The sequence below is a fragment of the Lampris incognitus genome, chromosome 5 (assembly GCF_029633865.1).
Source record: "Lampris incognitus isolate fLamInc1 chromosome 5, fLamInc1.hap2, whole genome shotgun sequence".
NCBI classification, from domain to species: Eukaryota; Metazoa; Chordata; class Actinopteri; order Lampriformes; family Lampridae; genus Lampris; species Lampris incognitus.
The window spans coordinates 37444740-37464739 of NC_079215.1; the positions used below are offsets into that span (position 1 = coordinate 37444740).

At 42.2% G+C, this 20000-nt stretch overlaps 1 protein-coding gene across 2 annotated transcripts in view; it reads right to left on the reverse strand.

Annotated features, from left to right (window-relative positions):
- The window catches only part of ndst3 (N-deacetylase/N-sulfotransferase (heparan glucosaminyl) 3), a 69385-nt gene that overhangs the window by 27888 nt on the left and 21497 nt on the right, over nt 1-20000 (reverse strand). For both annotated transcript variants that reach the window (XM_056280001.1, XM_056280002.1), the window contains exons 4-5: nt 19261-19446; nt 6436-6564 (exon numbers count right to left, since the gene is read on the reverse strand). In XM_056280001.1, the coding sequence (XP_056135976.1) occupies nt 6436-6564; nt 19261-19446 (315 nt within the window). The remainder of the gene's footprint in view (nt 1-6435; nt 6565-19260; nt 19447-20000) is intronic.

The window sequence follows — 20000 nt, forward strand, 5'->3', positions numbered from 1 at the left end:
ACACAGGCTCAGTCAAAAGTAATGGCAAATGGGCTGCATTTTTTACAGCGCTTTTCTAGTCTACCGACCACTCAAAGCACTTTATTTACAGTGTATACCTCACATCCACTCATTCACACACAGATGGTGGAGGCTGCCATGCAAGACACCAACCTGCTCATCAGCAGCAGTTAAGGGTTCAGTGTCTTGCTCAAGTACACTTCGACACGCTCTCCGCAGAGCCGGGAATCGAACCAGCGACCTTCCGATTACTAAATGACCCGCTCTACCGCCTGAGCAATGCCACCCTTAAAAGCAGCTTGACTGTAAGCTGTCGCCACCACTGATATTTGCAAGAATGGCACACAGCCAGCTGAGATCAACACCAGATCAGCGGGAGAAAGTAGCTAGGGTCAAGACGTTGACAATTTAGGAAGCAAACAAACAGCAACATGGTCACCTCTGTGAATGTTAACCACGTCTGTTCGCGCAAATCATCGCCTGTGTCTGTAAACTGTGATCTGTACTTTTTAATCAGTAAGGATAAATATTACTGTGTGCACACGGCAATGATTTGTTTACCCCCCAGCAAATGCTGCCTACCCATACCATGTGAAGACTTTCCCCTCAAATTTAGAGCAAAATAAGCCTCCCCATCTGAGCGCTGTGCAAATATCCACCCGCCTGTGTGGAATAAGCTTTAAAGGGCCGCGCCAGTGGTTGGTCTTGGTGAAGCCCCTCCGCTGTACATTTTTAAATAATGCATCAGATGTGTGTGTTCTGCCTCGGAGTGATTATGTTAGAGGGTATATTCGCTCATGTTCACTGCACACCTAGGGCGGACTTAAGTGAATTTAGGCATCCTTCGGGAAGCAACGTAAACTTTTATTCATTGCTACTACACATTTCTGAGACGTTGGCTGGTTTTCAAATGATCTTTGATTTTCCCATCTTTCCAAGTTCCCAAGCCAAACTGGTGTCTAAATGTCTGTTATTTGTTATTCAAAAACCATCCACCCATCCCATCCATTATCCAAGCCGCTTATCCTAATTGGGGTCGTGGGATGCTGGAGCCTATCCCAGCAGTCATGGGGCAGCAGGCGGGGAGACACCCTAGACAGGCCACTAGTCCATCACAGGGCTCACATATTCACACACACATTCACACCCAGGGACAATTTAGTATGGCTGATTCACCTGACGTATATGTCTTTGGACTGTGGGAGGAAATCAGAGCACCCAGAGAAAATCCACGCAGACACGGGAACAACATGCAAACTCCACACAGAGGACGACCCCCAATGTTGGACTACCCCAGGGTTCGAACCCAGGACCTTCTAGCTGTGAGGCAACCAAGCTAACCACTGCACCACCGTGCCGCCCCTATTCAAAACCAACAATGCATCAACTGCAAAGAATCATCTGTTTTCACACAAGCAAGAGAGTGAATGATAGGCTATTGATTAGTGTACAGATTACCATCTGTGATTTCTCCAATCATGAATGGTAATATATATATATATATATATATATATATATATATATATATATATATATATATATATATACACTCACCGGCCACTTTATTAGGCACACCTGTCCAACTGCTCGTTAATGCAAATTTCTAATCAGCCAATCACATGGCAGCAACTCAATGCATTTAGGCATGTAGACATGGTCAAGACGATCTGCTGCAGTTCAAACCGAGCATCAGAATGGGGAAGAAAAGTGATTTAAGTGACTTTGAACGTGGCATGGTTGTTGGTGCCAGACGGGCTGGTCTGAGTATTTCAGAAACTGCTGATCTACTGGGATTTTCACGCACAACCATCTCTAGGGTTTACAGAGAATGGTCCGAAAAAGAGAAAATATCCAGTGAGTGGCAGTTCTGTGGGCGAAAATGCCTTGTTGATGCCAGAGGTCAGAGGAGAATGGCCAGACTGGTTCAAGCTGACAGAAAGGCAACAGTAACTCAAATAACCACTCATTACAACCGAGGTATGCAGAAGAGCATCTCTGAACGCACAACACGTCGAACCTTGAGGCAGATGGGCTACAGCAGCAGAAGACCACACCGGGTGCCACTCCTGTCAGCTAAGAACAGGAAACTGAGGCTACAATTCGCACAGGCTCACCAAAATTGGACAATAGAAGATTGGAAAAACGTTGCCTGGTCTGATGAGTCTCGATTTCTGCTGCGACATTCGGATGGTAGGGTCAGAATTTGGCATCAACAACATGAAAGCATGGATCCATCCTGCCTTGTATCAACGGTTCAGGCTGGTGGTGGTGGTGTAATGGTGTGGGGGATATTTTCTTGGCACACTTTGGGCCCCTTAGTACCAACTGAGCATCGTGTCAACGCCACAGCCTACCTGAGTATTGTTGCTGACCATGTCCATCTCTTTATGACCACAGTGTTCCCATCTTCTGATGGCTACTTCCAGCAGGATAACGCGCCATGTCATAAAGCTCGAATCATCTCAGACTGGTTTCTTGAACATGACAATGAGTTCACTGTACTCAAATGGCCTCCACAGTCACCAGATCTCAATCCAATAGAGCACCTTTGGGATGTGGTGGACCGGGAGATTCGCATCATGGATGTGCAGCTGACAAATCTGCAGCAACTGCGTGATGCTATCATGTCAATATGGACCAAACTCTCTGAGGAATGTTTCCAGTACCTTGTTGAATCTATGCCACGAAGGATTAAGGCAGTTCTGAAGGCAAAAGGGGGTCCAACCCGGTACTAGCAAGGTGTACCTAATAAAGTGGCCAGTGAGTATATATACAGTGCAACCGGAAAGTATTCACACCCCTTCACTTTCCCCACATTTTGTTATGTTACAGCCTTATTCCAAAATGGATTAAATTCCTTTTTTTTCTCATCAATCTACATACAATACCACATAATGACAAAGTGAAAAAGGTTTTGTAGACATTTTTGCAAATGTATTAAAAATAAAAAACTGAAATATTGCATGTACATAAGTATTCACATCCTTTACTCACTACTTGGTTGAGGCACCCTTGGCAGCGATTACAGCCTCAAGTCTTCTTGGGTATGAAGTTACAAGCTTTGCACACCTATATTTGGGGTATTTCTCCCATTCTTCTCTGTAGATCTTCTCGAGCTCTGTAAGGTCAGATGGGGAGCGTTGCTGCACAGCTATTTTCAGGTCTTTCCAGAGATGTTCAATGGGGTTCAAGTCTGGGCTCTGGCTGAGCCACTCAAGGACATTCACAGACTTGTCCTGAAGCCATTCCTTCGTTGTCTTTGCTGTGTGCTTAGAGTTGTTGTCGTGTTGAAAGGTAAACCTTCGCCCCAGTCTGAGGTCCTGAGCGCTCTGGAGCAGGTTTACATCAAGGATCTCTCTGTATTTTGCTCCATTCATCTTTCCCTTGATCCTGACTAGTCTCCCAGTTCCTGCCGCTGAAAAGTATCCCCACAGCATGATGCTGCCACCACCATGCTTCACTGTAGGGATGGTATTAGCAAGGTGATGAGAGGTGCCTGGTTTCCTCCAGACGTGACATTTGGCATTCAGGCCAAAGAGTTCAATCTTGGTTTCATCAGACCAGAGAATCTTGTTTCTCATGGTCTGAGAGTCCTTTAGGTGCTTTCTGGCAAACTCCAAGCGGGCTGTCATGTGCCTTTTACTGAGCAGAGGCTTCCGTCTGGCCACTCTACCATAAAGGCCTGATTGGTGAAGTGCTGCAGAGATGGTTGTCCTTCTAGAAGGTTCTCCCATCTCCACAGAGGAACGCTGGAGCTCTGTCAGAGTGACCATCGGGTTCTTGGTCACCTCCCTGACCAAGGCCCTTCTCCCCCGATTGCTCAGTTTGGCTGGGTGGCCAGCTCTAGGAAGAGTCCTCGTGGATCCAAATTTCTTCCATTTACGAATGATGGAGACCGCTGTGCTCTTCGGGACCTTCAAAGCTACCCTTCCCCAGATCTGTGCCTTGATACAATCCTGTCTCGGAGGTCCACAGACAATTCCTTTGACTTCATGGCTTGGTTTCTGCTCTGACATGCACTGTCAACAGTGGGACCTTATATAGACAGGTGTGTGTCTTTCCAAATCATGTCCAATCAATTGAATTTACTACAGGTGGACTCCAATCAAGATGTAGAAACATCTCAAGGATGATCAGTGGAAACAGGATGAACATGAGCTCAATTTTGAGTGTCATAGCAAAGGGTGTGAATATTTACGTACATGCAATATTTCAGTTTTTTATTTTTAATAAATTTGCAAAAATTTCTAAAAAACCTTTTTCGCTGTGTCATTATGGGGTATTGTATGTAGATTGATGAGGAAAAAAAGGAATTTAATCCATTTTGGAATAAGGCTGAAACAACAAAATGTTGGGAAAGTGAAGGGGTGTGAATACTTTCCGGATGCACTGTATATAGCCCATGCATGTGTGTGCATTCAAGGCATTATGGTGTTCAAGCATATCATAGCAGAAATTTGATCAATTTTTTTCTACGGTATTTATTTATTTTACTTTCTAAAAGTGCTGCTAGTTGTTGGTAGTAGAAGAAGTCTTTAGATGTCCTTTGTAAATAAAATATCTACAATATATCTGCAATGGTGAGCGCACAAATTATAACGCATGGATAACACGCACAAACAAGCAATTGGTCCACCCAACCTCCCAATTTGAGCCCACACACACACACGCACACACACGCATGCGTGCATATACCATCGAAGTAGAAGTACACACTCTCAGGGCATCGTCTTGGGAGTCTCTCTCTCGTGAAAAGGAGCGGTTGCGCTCGGTTGCGCTCCATGAATAATATGTCCAAAACACAGCAAATATGCAGTTTTTGGCTTTTAGTGTATTGGAGCCTACAGGGATTTTTAAAGCATCAGTGCTGTGTGATAATGTTTGCTGGCAAAAGTAACGTTAATTGGGTCAAATAAAATGTCAAGCAGCAGTGGAATTTCCAAAACTCCCAGCTGAGGGAGATTTACAATGACCCCTTCTAGTGGTAAAAAGTAGTAGCCTAAATACTGGTTATCGTTGGTATTAAAGAGCCATTACAGAGTAACTGGTAAAACACCTTGTACGTGCATTAATCTAGGAAGGCACACATAACGTGCTAGTCTACTAAGCAAATCTTCATCAACGATTTCACTACAGCTAGCATCACACCGGCTCATGAGAACTTGTGAGTTGTTTTTTTTTTGTGTGTTTTTTTCACAGCAAACCTTTAATTACCAAGCTGACAGCAAGTCAGACACTGCAGGGGAGGAGCACATGTGAAAATAGAAAACATCTCTATAGAAACAGCACATTCGTTCAGATGTTGTTCTTAATCCCATGACCAGCCCTTAAAAGGGGAGAATACATCAAGTGGATAATCACAGGATTTGTAGGATTCAATAATTTTAACCTAATTGGGAACAGAACAGAATGTAATATCTGGTTGAAATGCAGTAGCCCGGAGTTTTTTAATGAAATAAATCGTGCATTCCCACATTTCCCTCTTTGGGAGATATATGCAAACTCATGTTTGCAGCTGATCAACACTTAAAGGTTTTCCATAGGACTGACATTGGCCACGTCTACCTATTCTGTGCATGCTGGCCATGTTGGTCAACTGCATATTGAAAACAGCTAACCTTGCAAAGCAAAGACTAGCATGTGGCATACATTCAGAGAGCATAGAAGGGTAGCATGGCCAAACTATGAAAGGTGGGAAAAGTTTAACCAAAACAAATCCTAAGAATTTGTGACAAATTTTACTTGCCACTGTTTTTTTTTTTTCGGGGGTCCTCTTTTTTTCTCCCCAACTGTACCCAGCCAATTACCCCATTCTTCCGAGCCTTCCCTGTCACTGCTCCACCCCCTCTGCCGATCCGGGGAGGGCTGCAGACTACCACATGCCTCCTCCGATACATATGAAGTCGCCAGCCGCTTCTTTTCACCTGACAGGAGTTTCGCCAGGGGGACGTAGTGCGTGGGAGGATCACGCTATTCCCCCCAGTTCCCCGACCAACAAGCGCCTCGACTGACCAGAGGAGGCGCTAGTGCAGCGACCAGGACATATACCCACATCCGGCTTCCCACCCTAGACACGGCCAATTGTGTCTGTAGGGACGCCCGACCAAGCCGGAGGCAACATGGGGATTCAAACTGGGATCCCCGTGTTGGTAGGCAACAGAATAGACCGCTACGCTACCCAGACGCCAGCCTGCCACTGCTTTGCAGAAATTTTGACTGTGCAATAATGAAAATATACATATTTTTATATAAAACAAGAGGTGTTTAAACTATTGGTTTACACTGGTATTCACTCCAAATGCCCCCTTACAGCCTAGACAGCTGACAGTTGTGCTTTTCACTGGAATGGGTCTTTAAAGGCAAGACATATGTGTGTAAAAAAAGGTAGCACCATGATGCGGCAAGTATGTACGTGTGCATCTGGCTCCAACTCACCGGGTTGAGCAGCACAGTGAGAAACAGCTCTCCCCCTTGGATGCTTTTATCCAGCTCTCTGGGCCCTCCAGGGTATTCTTTATAGTAAATGGTGTGAGTGAATAGGCCACATGTCTGGCGAGGCAGCACCTACACACACACGAGATATACATACACACATGCACGCAAACACACAAAAAAACACTTATCAAAGGTCTAATACACATCTGCAGCCTACTGAGGAAAAAAGCTAAATAGATCATAATGGAAATGTTATGTTTGATTAAATGAACCACACCAGATGACTCAAAGTCCCAAGCAAAGCATCAACACTTACTGAGGTATTGATAACAAGCATGAAAAAAACACAACAAAACACAAAAGCAAAACAGATAAAAGCATTGTAATCAGAAGATGCATGCTATTTCAAGTGTCAGCGTTTTAGACTGTAAAAAAAAACCCTTACAAGCATCAAGTGAATATTTGAACCATTTTAACACACAAGCTCTGATTGGGACATTCTGTTTGATACTGAAGCCTCAACAAAAAAAAAGGGATGAGTGTGTGTGTGTGTGTATATATATATATATATATATATATATATATATATATATATATATATATATATATATATATATATATATATATTCACATCAGGTAGAAAAGTGTGACTTTTAAAAGGGAATAACTAATTCTGTCAATTACTGACCAAATTTCAAAATCCAAAAGTCTAACATTTGAGGCAATGATGCCTGAAAAGCCAAAAAGAGCTGGTATTTATGCATCTAATTGGAATAAGAGAGTTTTTGCAAATGTCTCTGAAAACAAACTACACAAGTGACCTAAATTAACCTCACACACACACACATGCGCGCGTGCACGCACGCACGCACACACACACACACACACACACACACACACACACACACACTGAGACCTGGAGGAGCTTCATGTGACAGCTGCTGCATCACACACACACACTCCAGGTCTCTTGTGGAGCTCATGGGGAACACTTTTAAACAGGAAAGCGATAGGAACCCTTCTTTTGATATGATTCAGGGATTTTTCTATTTTTTAAGGCGCCTTGCTTGTATTTCTGTCTCCCCAAATGGCATGTTGACCCTTTTTTCTTTATTTATTTATAATTTCCAGAGCCTCCTTCACTTCAAATGGCAATGGCAATTCGCACCATCTTCTCCCCCCCAATTTTTTTCTGAATTTCATGGTTCAACACCAGGATATTGCAAAATGCCTTCTCCTGGGTCACCACCTTGTCGTGGTGGAGAAGCTTGTGTGTACCAATGATCCCAAGAGCTATGCTGTCTGGTGCTTGGCTCCCGGGAGGGTCACCCAAGGCAGTAGGGTCAAGGGGGAGGTTCCAGACGAAGCATGATCCAACAATGACCTCAACAGTAGAACTGGTGGAAGATATCTCCAGGTCACAATGCCAGTGAAGGCAGATGAAGGTGGCGGTCCCCAATCGTCTTGGTTCTCCGTACCATTGGACTCTGGCCACCCCCTGCCAAGGACCGTGTGGTGTCTGCAGACGCATCAACCTCTCCACATAAAAAGCTGTCATGCGCAGGCGTCCTCCCATTATGCGGTTCCAGGATCGGGCTCTACACCCGCCTGAAGACCCAGAGGGACCCAGAGTGAGGACGGTCATACTTGACCTTGAGTGACCACTGATGATTGCAAAAAGTACTGTGTGGTTTGTAGTCCTTCATAAGGGTTAGGATTGTGAGGGAAGGGTGATATGGTGGGTCTTGTGGTTCTGCAATATGAACTGGAATGGATTGAGTCGGTTATTGTCATACGTCAGCATATGTGAAGACTTGTGCCAAATGTATTGAGACCCATTGCCCCAAACTGACATGTATGTTAAAGCTGTATATAAAGTAAGATCAGTACTGTAAAAATGCAGTTTAGGTATCTAAAGAAACCTTGGTCTCTCCTCTACCCCAACCACACAAAGTTTTATTGCATAAAATGTGCAGTTTCACTTTTCTATAATTTAGGCTGAAAAATGACAAAACCGTGCACAAGCACATTGTTTTAATGCATAAAAACCAACTAATGGAAACACACACTCACCCACATTCTGTTCTTTGGAAGTTTCAAACATTTGCTTGAAACATTCGACACCCACCATTTGAATGGAAACATGGTTGGTAAAAAACTAAAGGCAAAAATTAAAACAAGCAAAATACAAGATGTATGGGCTCAACATGAATACTCTGTAGTCTAGTCCATCTACTCAGTGTGTTCTCTAAATGTAAAAAAACCCCAGCACACCCGGCATATACGCGTCCGTCTCATAAGATGCATAATAGATCAGAGGCTCATGCATTGAAATGGGGGACATTTCTAGCCTATATTAATAACTGAGAAAGACGTGTATGGATAGCATGGCACAGCAATCTGTTAGAGGAGTAGACTATGGACGGACCGAGACCTACATATACTAGCTTTCTGAATTTTGCAAATGCAAGAATGTATGTTTCTATTATTATTCTGTGTATATTGTGGTGTGGTGTGTTTTTTCTTATTTTATGTTTCTTGTGTCTTTTTATTTTATGCTGTTATTTAAGTATATGTCTGTTACACTTTTGTATTGAAAAAAGTTGAGTAAACTATAAATCATTAAAAAAAAAACAGGACACCGATCATTTTCTGTAGCATTCTAAGGGAAATATGATAAAATCAACACTATGCACTCTTGTGTTAATCCACAGGTGCCACTTTTGCTGAGAATTAAAATATCATGTGTGCGGCATGCGAGTCAGAAGTGGAGCATCAACTAATATGTGTGTGTGTGTGTGTGTGTGTGTGTGTGTGTGTGTGTGTGTGTGTGTGTGTGTGTGTGTGTGTGTGTGTGTGTGTGTGTGTGAGTGTGAGTTTGAGTGTGTGTGTATCATTGTAAGTCAGTGCGCTAAGGCTAACGGTAATCATGGCTGATCTGGGAGAGATGAACCCAACCAAGCAAAAGATGCCTCTTTCCCAACATGTCTTTCTTTTTGTCAGTTATTTTATTAGAATTGCATTGACGGACCAGTTTTTTTGTTGGGTTTTTTTTGCTTTTTTTTTTTGGTTTTTTCCCCTCTTTTTCTCCCCAGCTGTACTTGGCCAATTACCCAACTCTTCTGAGCCATCCTGGTCGCTGCTTCACCCTCTCTGCCAATCTGGGAAGGGCTGCAGACTACCACATCTCCTCCGATACATGTGGAGTTGCCAGCCACTTCCTTTCACCTGACAGTGAGGAGTTTCACCATGGGGACGCAGCGCGTGGGAGGATCACACTATTCCCCCCAGTTCCCCCCCCCCAAACAGGCGCCCTGACTGACCAGAGGAGGCGCTAGTGCAGCGACCAGGACACATACCCACATCTGGCTTCCCACCCGCAGACACGGCCAATTGTGTTTGTAGGAATGCCCGACCAAGCCGGAGGCAAAACGGGGATTCGAACCGGCAATCCCCATGTTGGTAGGCAACGGAATACACTGCTACGCTACCCGGTCACCCCGACAGATCAGGTTTAATGCTGGACTGGCAAAACTTCTTTCATCTGAGTTACTTTGACCTTTGCCAATAGGGTGTCCATTGAATGAACTATCTGAATGTTAAAAGTCAGCAGTGACGCTTCACATGCTCCATAATTCAAGATTAGGGGTTTGTCTTCCTACATTTTCTTTTTCAATCAAGGGGGTTTAAACTTACATCTGAAATGGTGTTATCGATGTAGAAGAAAGATGTCACAGGAGTATGTGGAAGGCCTTAACAAAATCCATAAAGGATCATTATCGACTTTTAAGATACGTGCATTTAAATTGCTTCTTCACTCATCTCCAAACATGGATGTCTTTTCCACTATCAGTCATGTTTAAGCATATCACTACCAAGCACACTAGGCTAGTCACTATTCCCACACTTTGGGTTTTGGTATTAGCTAAGCAAACACTGACACAACATATTTCCCCCATCTATCCTAAATACTGAGGTATGGTGTAGTACAGCAGAATCCTGTAGGAGGTTTTCAATGCACATTTGGAACGCCTTCAGGATGTAATGTCACTGCACTAAACTAAGTCTGAGTTTTGTTGAACAGCATGGAGGGAATAGGGAGTAATGAACTGACGTATCCTTCGGCTGCAGAATGTTTTGCACCAATAAACACGTTTTCGTTTTCAGGTCGGAGATTGATGAAGTTAAATGTTTGCTTGTTGCTCCCAGAAGAGAGATGTCAAATGCGGCAATTACAATCCCAGTGACTTGTCTGGGTAGCGTAGTGGTCTATTCTGTTGCCTACCAACACGGGGATCGCCAGTTCGAATCCCGGTGTTACTTCCGGCTTGGTCGGGCGTCCCTACACACACAATTGGCCGTGTCTGCGGGTGGGATGTTGGATGTGGGTATGTGTCCTGGTCGCTGCACTAGTGCCTCCTCTGGTCGGTCGGGGCGCTTGTTCAGGGGGAGAGGGAACTGGGGGGAATAACGTGATCCTCCCACATGCTACGTCCTCCTGACGAGACTCCTCACTGTCAGGTGAAAAGAAGCAGGTGGCGACTCCACATGTATTGGATGAGGAAGGGTGAGGTAATTGGCCAGATACAATTGGGGAGAAAAAGGAGGGAAATCCAAAAAAAAATAAAAAAAATAAAAATTCCCAATGACAGGGGAATGCTGGGTACATAAAATAACTAGAAGTCAACATTTACATGTGCTGTAAATGTTAAATCTTCTGGTGTGATATCAAGACAAATACGTTAAAATGCTGTGATGACGGCATTTTGTGATTAATATACTAGCAGCCACAAGAACATCAACAACGTTCTCTTCCCCTGGCATTTACAATTTCTGTTCCTAGCATCAGATTGCTGAAACCTGTGAAGATGTGAGGCCATGAACTTTGGATATTTTGGGATATGCATTTGGCTAAATACCTCTTGTAAGTTGTTTGTGCAAAAGGTAGTAATGAGTGTTCATTCAGTACATTAAGCATTGTCACTTATTACAAATGGGGACGCACTGCTAGTGCGAGTAATTCCAACAAAATATTAAATAAGAGGAGAGGACAGGAGAGGGGAGGAGAGGGGAGGAGAGGACAGGAGAGGACAGGAGAGGAGAGGACAGGAGAGGACAGCACAGGAGAGGACAGGAGAGGACAGGACAGGAGAGGACAGGAGAGAAGAGAAGAGAAGAGAAGAGAAGAGAAGAGAAGAGAAGAGAAGAGAAGAGAAGAGAAGAGAAGAGAAGAGAAGAGAAGGTCTTTATTGTAAACTGCTTGTGGAGCACTACTCTATGAAATAGACGGGGTAGAGGAAAAGTATTGGTTAAGCTATAAAAATCAGCAGCAGTACACTTGCAAGCATGCACGCACACACATACACACACACACACACACACACAAATGCACGCTCACACACATGCATGCGTGCACATGCACAGTCTCTCTCTCACACACACACACACACACACACACATGCAGAGAAAAGGCCACCAGAGCTTCATTCACTCAGCACTATTTCACCAAACCAATTATCCACAGAGCTATAGCTCAAACTGATATAGTACATTTAAAAAAAACAAAATACACACACACACACACACACACACACACACACACACACACACACACACACACACATCACACTACATCCCATATCTCAGCCTGATTTGTTCTGATACTGTGGGTCCAGTGGGTGGCTCTCAATCTGCTGACAGACACACAAACACCAATTTATGGCCTTAAGACATCTTCTAGTTCACGTCAAAGCAAACAAAAGAGGTAAAGAGATACAGAGCGATATAAAGAGGGATACCAACAAAGTGGAACAAGTGAGAGAGAAGTACACATCAAGGGCAAGGGAAAGAAAAGTACTGCTCTAGGGTAACTTTAGAGCAAACCACAAAAATTTACGATTTATCAAAATTATATGCAGACCAGCCAGTTCACACAATGATTATTTATTTATGTATTTATTTATTTTTATCCATCTAAAACATCCCTGGCTTTGAATAGGCACATATACACATGCACAAATGCATGTGTCCATGCCCACACAGCCACAAACTGCCTCTCAGAAAAATTAAGCCTGCACCGATTTTTCTCATTTTCTTCCTCTCCTATAATCTTATTTTAAAATAGTACACAAGTTATCCTAAATCAGTGCAAAGATTTGGCCAAACTTCCTCGGAGATATTCAGGGCGACAGTCATCTTAAACATGATTAATTTTAAGTATGTTTATTGCAGTATTTTCACAATTTTGTAGATGGGTGCAGACCAAATTTAAAAAAAGAAAAAAAATATGAACGTAGGTCTTTCCGCTTGACCTAATAAATTCTTGGAGGGAATGTTCTCTAACAGAGGGATTGCAGGATGTGGGGACATCCTGGTCTGTCAACATAAGTTATGTGGAAAAGGATACTATAAAAGCACAGAACGGGGGAGCAATACGCAGCCAGCATTTTTACTGAGGAAACCAGCAGGAGATTCTCATTCATCTCTCACTATTCCCCCCCCTCCCCCCGACTACGTTTTTGATTTTTCCAAAGGTCACTATTTCAGATTACATGATCAGACTAATCTAAAATCTTGACTTGTATTGGATCTGAGCAGCACACAGAAAAACATTTGACAGCAATATATAGTGATCCTGTCTTTCCTGATCAACATGTTCACCAGGGATGGGGAGGAGGGAGCTCATTGTGTCAATAAAAAAAAAACAAAAAAAAAAGTTAGATTTATACAATGAAGTGCAGCACGCACTCCCATTGGTAAATGTCAGTGAGCATGTCATTTAAACTGTCACACTAGAAGACAAGAGGAAAAAAAAAATCTGACAGGCTGGACCGTCTGTTGGACATCGAGGCTCTTCCCAGATGCCTCCCACCACATCACATAACAAGACCGGTTAACATTTTAAACATTCAAACTCTTGCACAATGCTCAATGTTTGTCTGGGGACGGCATGATCATGTCAAATCTGGCTTTATTAACGTAGTCTGGGTTTGGGGCTAAAAAAAAGAAAATTCATGCTACAACCTAGCAGGCAGGTCCACATAGAGAAAAGTATAGCGCTCGTGCGTCTGCATGGACTCGTGTTCCTCAGGGTCATCGCGTCTGACAGGTCAGTTAGGCGATCGCCAGATAAAATGACTGCATTTGATTTTCCCATCAGTTGAGCTAATTATTTAAATAATCTCTTTTCAGGATTAAGGAATGTGTTGTTGTTGTTTTGTTGTGTTTTGTTTTTCCAGGAAGGCTAAAGTTAGATTATCCAACTTTTTATTTGTGCAAAACTAGATTTAATTTACCCAGCGCTTTTGGCTGACATAATAAACCATTGTAAAGTCATAGTCAACTCACGACGAACCGATGCAAGTTATGTGAAGAACTGACTTTTTAAAGTCAAGATGTGTAGTCTCACATCTTAGTTGATTTTGGCAACCCCTCTGAAGACAAGCGGTAGTTTTCCCTAAAATTAAAGCAACAGTTCCCCCCTAAAGCCCTTTGCACCAACTCCATCACAGAGTAGATGTCACTGTTCATTTGTTTACCCAGTTTACACATTCAAATCCACAAGAACTGAGAGAAGAAACAACACTGAAACCCCCCTAATATTTACGGAGGCAGCAATATAAATACATATAATTGACAAATTCAATTTCAAATAACAGAATAAAGTTGTACAGCATTAGAAGTTTAGTGTGTTATTTTATTCTAACCCCCCCCCCGCTCTACCGCTCCTTTTCTTTGCCTTTCTTCATCTTTTGAGATTCTGAGATGATTGCTTCCTTTACCTTTTTTTGCTTAAGATGGTACAGTAGTTGGATGTAATAATTGTGCAGTAATTGTTGGGCCTTTCTTGATTATTACGTCTACCATCTGTCAATTGCACATGAAATAGTTTTTATACTGATGTGCTGTGTCTCAGCTAACTTGCACTTCCTGCACTATAAGCGTATGCTGCAGTTTTATTATTGGGGATGCTCTTCCTGTTTTGGTTGACACATTCTTTCATGATGGAGTGAAAGATTTTGCAGGTTGCACCCAGTGAAAGGCAACTGGAACCAGATGAAAGAGGATGCCAATTTTTTTTTTTGTTGGATGAACTCATTTTTTTGTCAAAAAAAATTGTATCATCGCAATGATTCTGATATTGATTTACTCGTGTTAAAATATTTCACGGACTATCTTAATTTGAGAAAAAAAGTATATCATGTTTTTCAAATGACGGAATTTATTTTGCTCATATTGGCTGTTTTGCCTTATGTTGATAACTAATGTAAGGCTGTAATTTTACCTGCCTTTTAAGTGCCGTTTACATTACTGTTCCATGGCCTTAAACCCATTTTTCCGGATTGGTATCGGTGTGTACTATTACTCTGCCTGGGTTAAAAATATTTTCCTGACTCGGGAGGTGCTGGGCGTCCTGTGTGATGGACTGCCAGAATTCCCCAATGCTGCTTTGTAATCACAACCTCTTCTGATCTTGAAAATTTAATTGCTGTCTCTAAAATTGACAGTTTTATGGTTGACTGCTGGGATGTTCTGCATCTTGTTGTGGTGCTACTCTGCTGGTCTCAGCTGGGCTGCTACAGCTAGAGCTATGGCTGTGACTAAAAAGATGGGGAGGTTGTGACTGGAGCTGTAGCTGGCTGCAAATGGTTGTGACTTGTAATCTCCTCCTCCCACTACTACTACTACTCCTACTACTCCTACTACTAATACTACTACTACAACTACTATACTACTACTACTACTCCAACTACTACAACTACTATACCACTACTACTACAACAACTACTACTATACTACTACTACTACTACTACTACTACTATGACTATTACTATGCCCACCACAATTACTACTACTACTACTCCAACTACTACTACTAATACTACTATACTCCTACTACTACTACTACTACTACAATATTTCTACTACTACTATTATACTACAATATTGCTACTACTACTAATACTATTACTACTACTACTACTACTATACTACCACTACTATACTACTATACTACTACTACAATTTGGAGGCTGCATAAAAGACACCCAAGGCACAGGCAGAAACCGCAATTTCATATAATTTTTCACTTCCTGGTTTTGTGTTATTTTTGTTTTGCTTGTGTTTTTTTTCCCACGTAAACTGCTTCTCACCTCTCAGGTTTGTAGCTGACGTTGCACTCGAGGCTTGAGGTGAGAAGTGTGCATGGTGTAGTCTACCCGAAGTAAGAGACATTATCAAAGCAGCAGGTCCAGGGAGGGGAGCTGTGGTAAATTTATCTTAGCGTTGCCTGGGTCTCTTTCAAACGCTTCAAAGTTAAACTAATTCTAGTATTTAAGCTCAAAGCAAATATTTCAGGTTCACCAGCCCCTGAAACATAACCCTTACATGATCCCATAAAGTGATGGTGATTTAATTGAGCGGTGCCACAGTAGTGTGATTGTTACTGTAAATATCATCAGGGTCATCTATTGAAATATAACTGAAATGTGAGCTAGCAGCCTATAAAAATCCGTCCTCTTTCTGTCTGCACTCCTTAGGCGCGTTTATATCCTTTGGCTTTTCTTTTGTTTCTTTTGGACTCTTTCATTATTTCTTCTGACATCTTTACAGACTGCATTGCAACAAATCAAGGCGAACAACTTGAGTTCCTACCTGCATTCTGCCTTGTATGAAGATGTACCTAGATGATGTGACAACAAATATTTATGTTTGAGGAGCTTATTATTTGTGCTGCCTTTGAATGGCTCACTAATGATGATAGATAATAACAATCCAGAAACATCTTTCAAACTGCCAATTGTATGAAAAAGATTGCACGGAAAAAAGAGAGGAGGAAATTGACGTCTTTTATGATGCCATGACAGGATGTCAACCAGTAAAAGCTGTCTGCTTAAAGTGGCTGAGAAATTGGGATGAAATACAACAGAAAACCACACAGACAATATTGGTGTCAAAAAAGACTGATTCTTTGACAAGGGCCCTTGTTTTGCACACTGACAAAGAGCTTGACTGACATGGCGGGAAAGGAGAGAGAGAGAGAGAGAGAGAGAGAGAGAGAGAGAGAGAGAGAGAGAGAGAGAGAGAGAGAGAGAGAGAGAGAGAGAGAGAGAGAGAGAGAGATACACATACAAAAATGGCATATTTCCTCACTGCACGCCTGTACACCCAAAGAATATATAAACGAACACGCACACACACACACACATACACACACACACAACATCAACATAACTATGTGTGCATGTGCAATAGCCACATCATGAAGAGGCCAACAGACAATTGTGTCCTGCTTAAAAAAATAATAAAAAAATAAGACAAATGTTTTAGTCACCACCTCTGAAGAAAAGCAACCTGTTCTACCTGAATAAGGGATTCAAATCAGCCTTAATGCATATGACACGCACGCACACGGCGAAGAGCCAATCGTAATTGTTCTTCACTTCAATTGCTCTATAATTGTCAGAGATAGTACTAAGCGCATGAGCAACTTATTAAAGTCGGCACCACGTAGCTCTGTTCAATGCCGCAAAGCCAGATCTGAATGCCGTGCAACAAAACAACAGACTATCTCGGATGTTTTCACCAGTGTCACACACTGTTCCAAGCACCACAGGGAGCTCCTGGATGGTATAGCATCCTACTCATGAGATTTAGGCTGTCTTCGTGAGGCTACTCTTTTCAAACATAACAGTTTTTTGTTTTTTTAGATTAAATCTTTTATGTGTAGTTTTTTTACGTGATTGTATTGAATATATTGTGATCCCATATATGTTCGTCTGTTGAAAAATGAGAAAATCACAGTGAAAATTGGTTTACTCTAGGTTTAGCTTTCGCATTGTGTTTTCGGGCTTGAAACCCTGCAAATAGTGTCGCTGTTACACCAAAATCTGTGACCCGTCAGACTATGTGACCCTGCATTTAAAACGCAGTATTTTGGCTGCTCCCCAGATGCTAAACTTAATCTTAACCGCGTTAAACCCACAACTAAAGTTATCCGTCTCCAACCGAATGCCTACATTTAACCTCATTTAACTGCCATATCCTGGCTGAAATAGCACGATTAATGATAAGTAGTAGGGTCACATAACCTGACGGCTAACAGATTTTGATGTAACACCTGTTAACTGCTATATGGCAGAGCGAAAACGTTGTGCAGTAAGACAACACATGTATGACCTCGTTGCTCGCTTTCTTTGAGGCAACATATAGTAGTCAAACTGGCAGATGGTGTGATGCTAGTAGAAACTTCAACAAGAAAAAAGGAAGAAGAAGCCTCTATTAGAGGAGGCTAAACAGTAACGACAGTGGTGAGGCACGATCAAAAACTAGAGTACATCTCGGCCAAACATAATTGTGTTACTGAAGTATGTAATAGTGTTTTCCCGCCTAGGGTTGGCCATGTCTGTGGTTGAATTGTGAATGCATAGGGTATTTAGCAGAGTAGGTTAGCTACCTGTACAGCTACTTAGTTATGGAGCTAAATTTAACTTAGCTAGCCTAACGTGAGCATAGACCGCGAGCTCCAATCTTTGCTTAACTGGAGTCCAAATGAAAAACGAGCTTTACAACATCGTGCAACGTGGTAATTGGCAATAATATGAACGGTGCCTGCCGTAAAGCAACTCAAAGCAGAATAAACCAATTTTCACCGCGATTGTCTTATTTTTCTATAGAGGAACATATGTGCGATTGTGGAAATAATACAATATAATACGATAAGCTATTCGAGGATGATACAGTTACTTTGAGAATTCACCACGTTGCACCTTTAATGAAAACACATAACGCAATACGGTAAAATCAACATTTTTATTGAGACTCACAATGGCTTAATTCTTTTATAGATGGCAACAGGCTATTTCAGGTTAAACATACTTAATTTGTGTTGATCTTGAATTCGCTTTATTTTATTCTCGTGAATGTTATCCCATTATCCAAATGGTGTTTTGGAGTCAACCAGAGTGTCAAACAAATTTATTGTTTCTCCCCCAAATCTAATTTAAATCTTGCTAGAAGAATACTGAATATTTCCAAATGGCAGTAATTAAGTGAGAAAGTGCATATATGTAGTGGAATCCTCTCATTCATATAATATTCATATTGCAATGTATATTGCAAAAACAAAAATATTCCAATGCCTTTTTTTTTTTTACCAATATCATTCAGGCCCAACACACACACACACACACACACACACACACACACACACACACACACACACACACACACACACACACACACACACAGATATAAAAACACATACAGAAGGCAAGCTCAATCTAAGATTTTAGATGCTTGAAATAACCATTTACTACCGAGGCAATTAATAACAGAACAGGCTGCCATATCTGATTGCATCCCCTGATTTTACGTTCAATCTGTTTTCAGCCTCTTCCTTAAAGGGACAGTTCACTTATTTCCAACCTTCTCTCTGTCTAGCACAGGAAAAAAACATCCTGCAGTTGTTTCCGATCGTTTCTGCAACTTCAGTGCAGCAGTGAAACCGAGGTTTTGCTTTGTTTTTTTATGGACATCACGATACCTCAATCAGCGGACGGAAAACTACAGCCTCTAATACGCAGTCTCTAATACTCAAAATCTACTCTAAAACCCTTTTCAAAAAACACATCTTTGTTACCTCGACTAAGCTAGGTTTCCAGTGGTGAACATGGCTTTCAAGTAGCAGAAGAGCTTAATATTTTTACGCATGTAGTATTTGTATGTATGTTTTGAAGCATGTTTACATCAACACAGGCCCAAGCCCATGCAAATACACCACTGTGCATTTCCACGAGTACACACATAAAGTTGTGACCGCTCACCATGATGTTGTTGTGGATGAAGCCCTTTCGGTAGCGGGCGGGCTTGAGGTGTGGGTATTCCTCAGTGCTGGTGACCCGAATGGTCCAGACCCGTCTCCAGGCTTCATACAGCTGCATGTGGACCGGGTAGACCCCTGAGTGGTGAGGGGCAACTGCATAGCCCATGTTCACCGGGATGCCATGCTCCTGCAGGACAGTGGACACATAGATGCACTCACAGGCATGTACATGGCTGTTATGTAAATAAGTGTTGAGGTTATAGGTGATAAGTGCATAAACAACACTGGAAAAGAACATGGTTGCTGAGATACACACACGCATATACAAACACACACACACACATACATAAAAAAAACTGACCTTGTAAGACAGCGTTTTGTAGACGTTGTGTTGGCTACGATCTTGGCCTTCGGCTTGGTAATGAAAGTGTGTGTGTGTATATGAGTGAGTGAGTGGGTAGATAGTTGGCTGGTTGCATCTTACAAAATGATGGTGTTGTCCTTCACAATGACACACACCTACACAAACTGTCAAAACCTTGTACCAAACATTAACGGTCAGCGAGCTGGGTGTGAATAAGTGGTGTGTGTGTGTGGGGGGGGGGTGCATGATGGGGACTGGGATCCCTGTTTATGATTAGATTTTAGATTCACCTTCAACATGAACAGGCTTGCTTGTTTGTGGCAGAACGTTACTATATGGCCATACAAATCATCTAAACTTGACTAAACACACACACA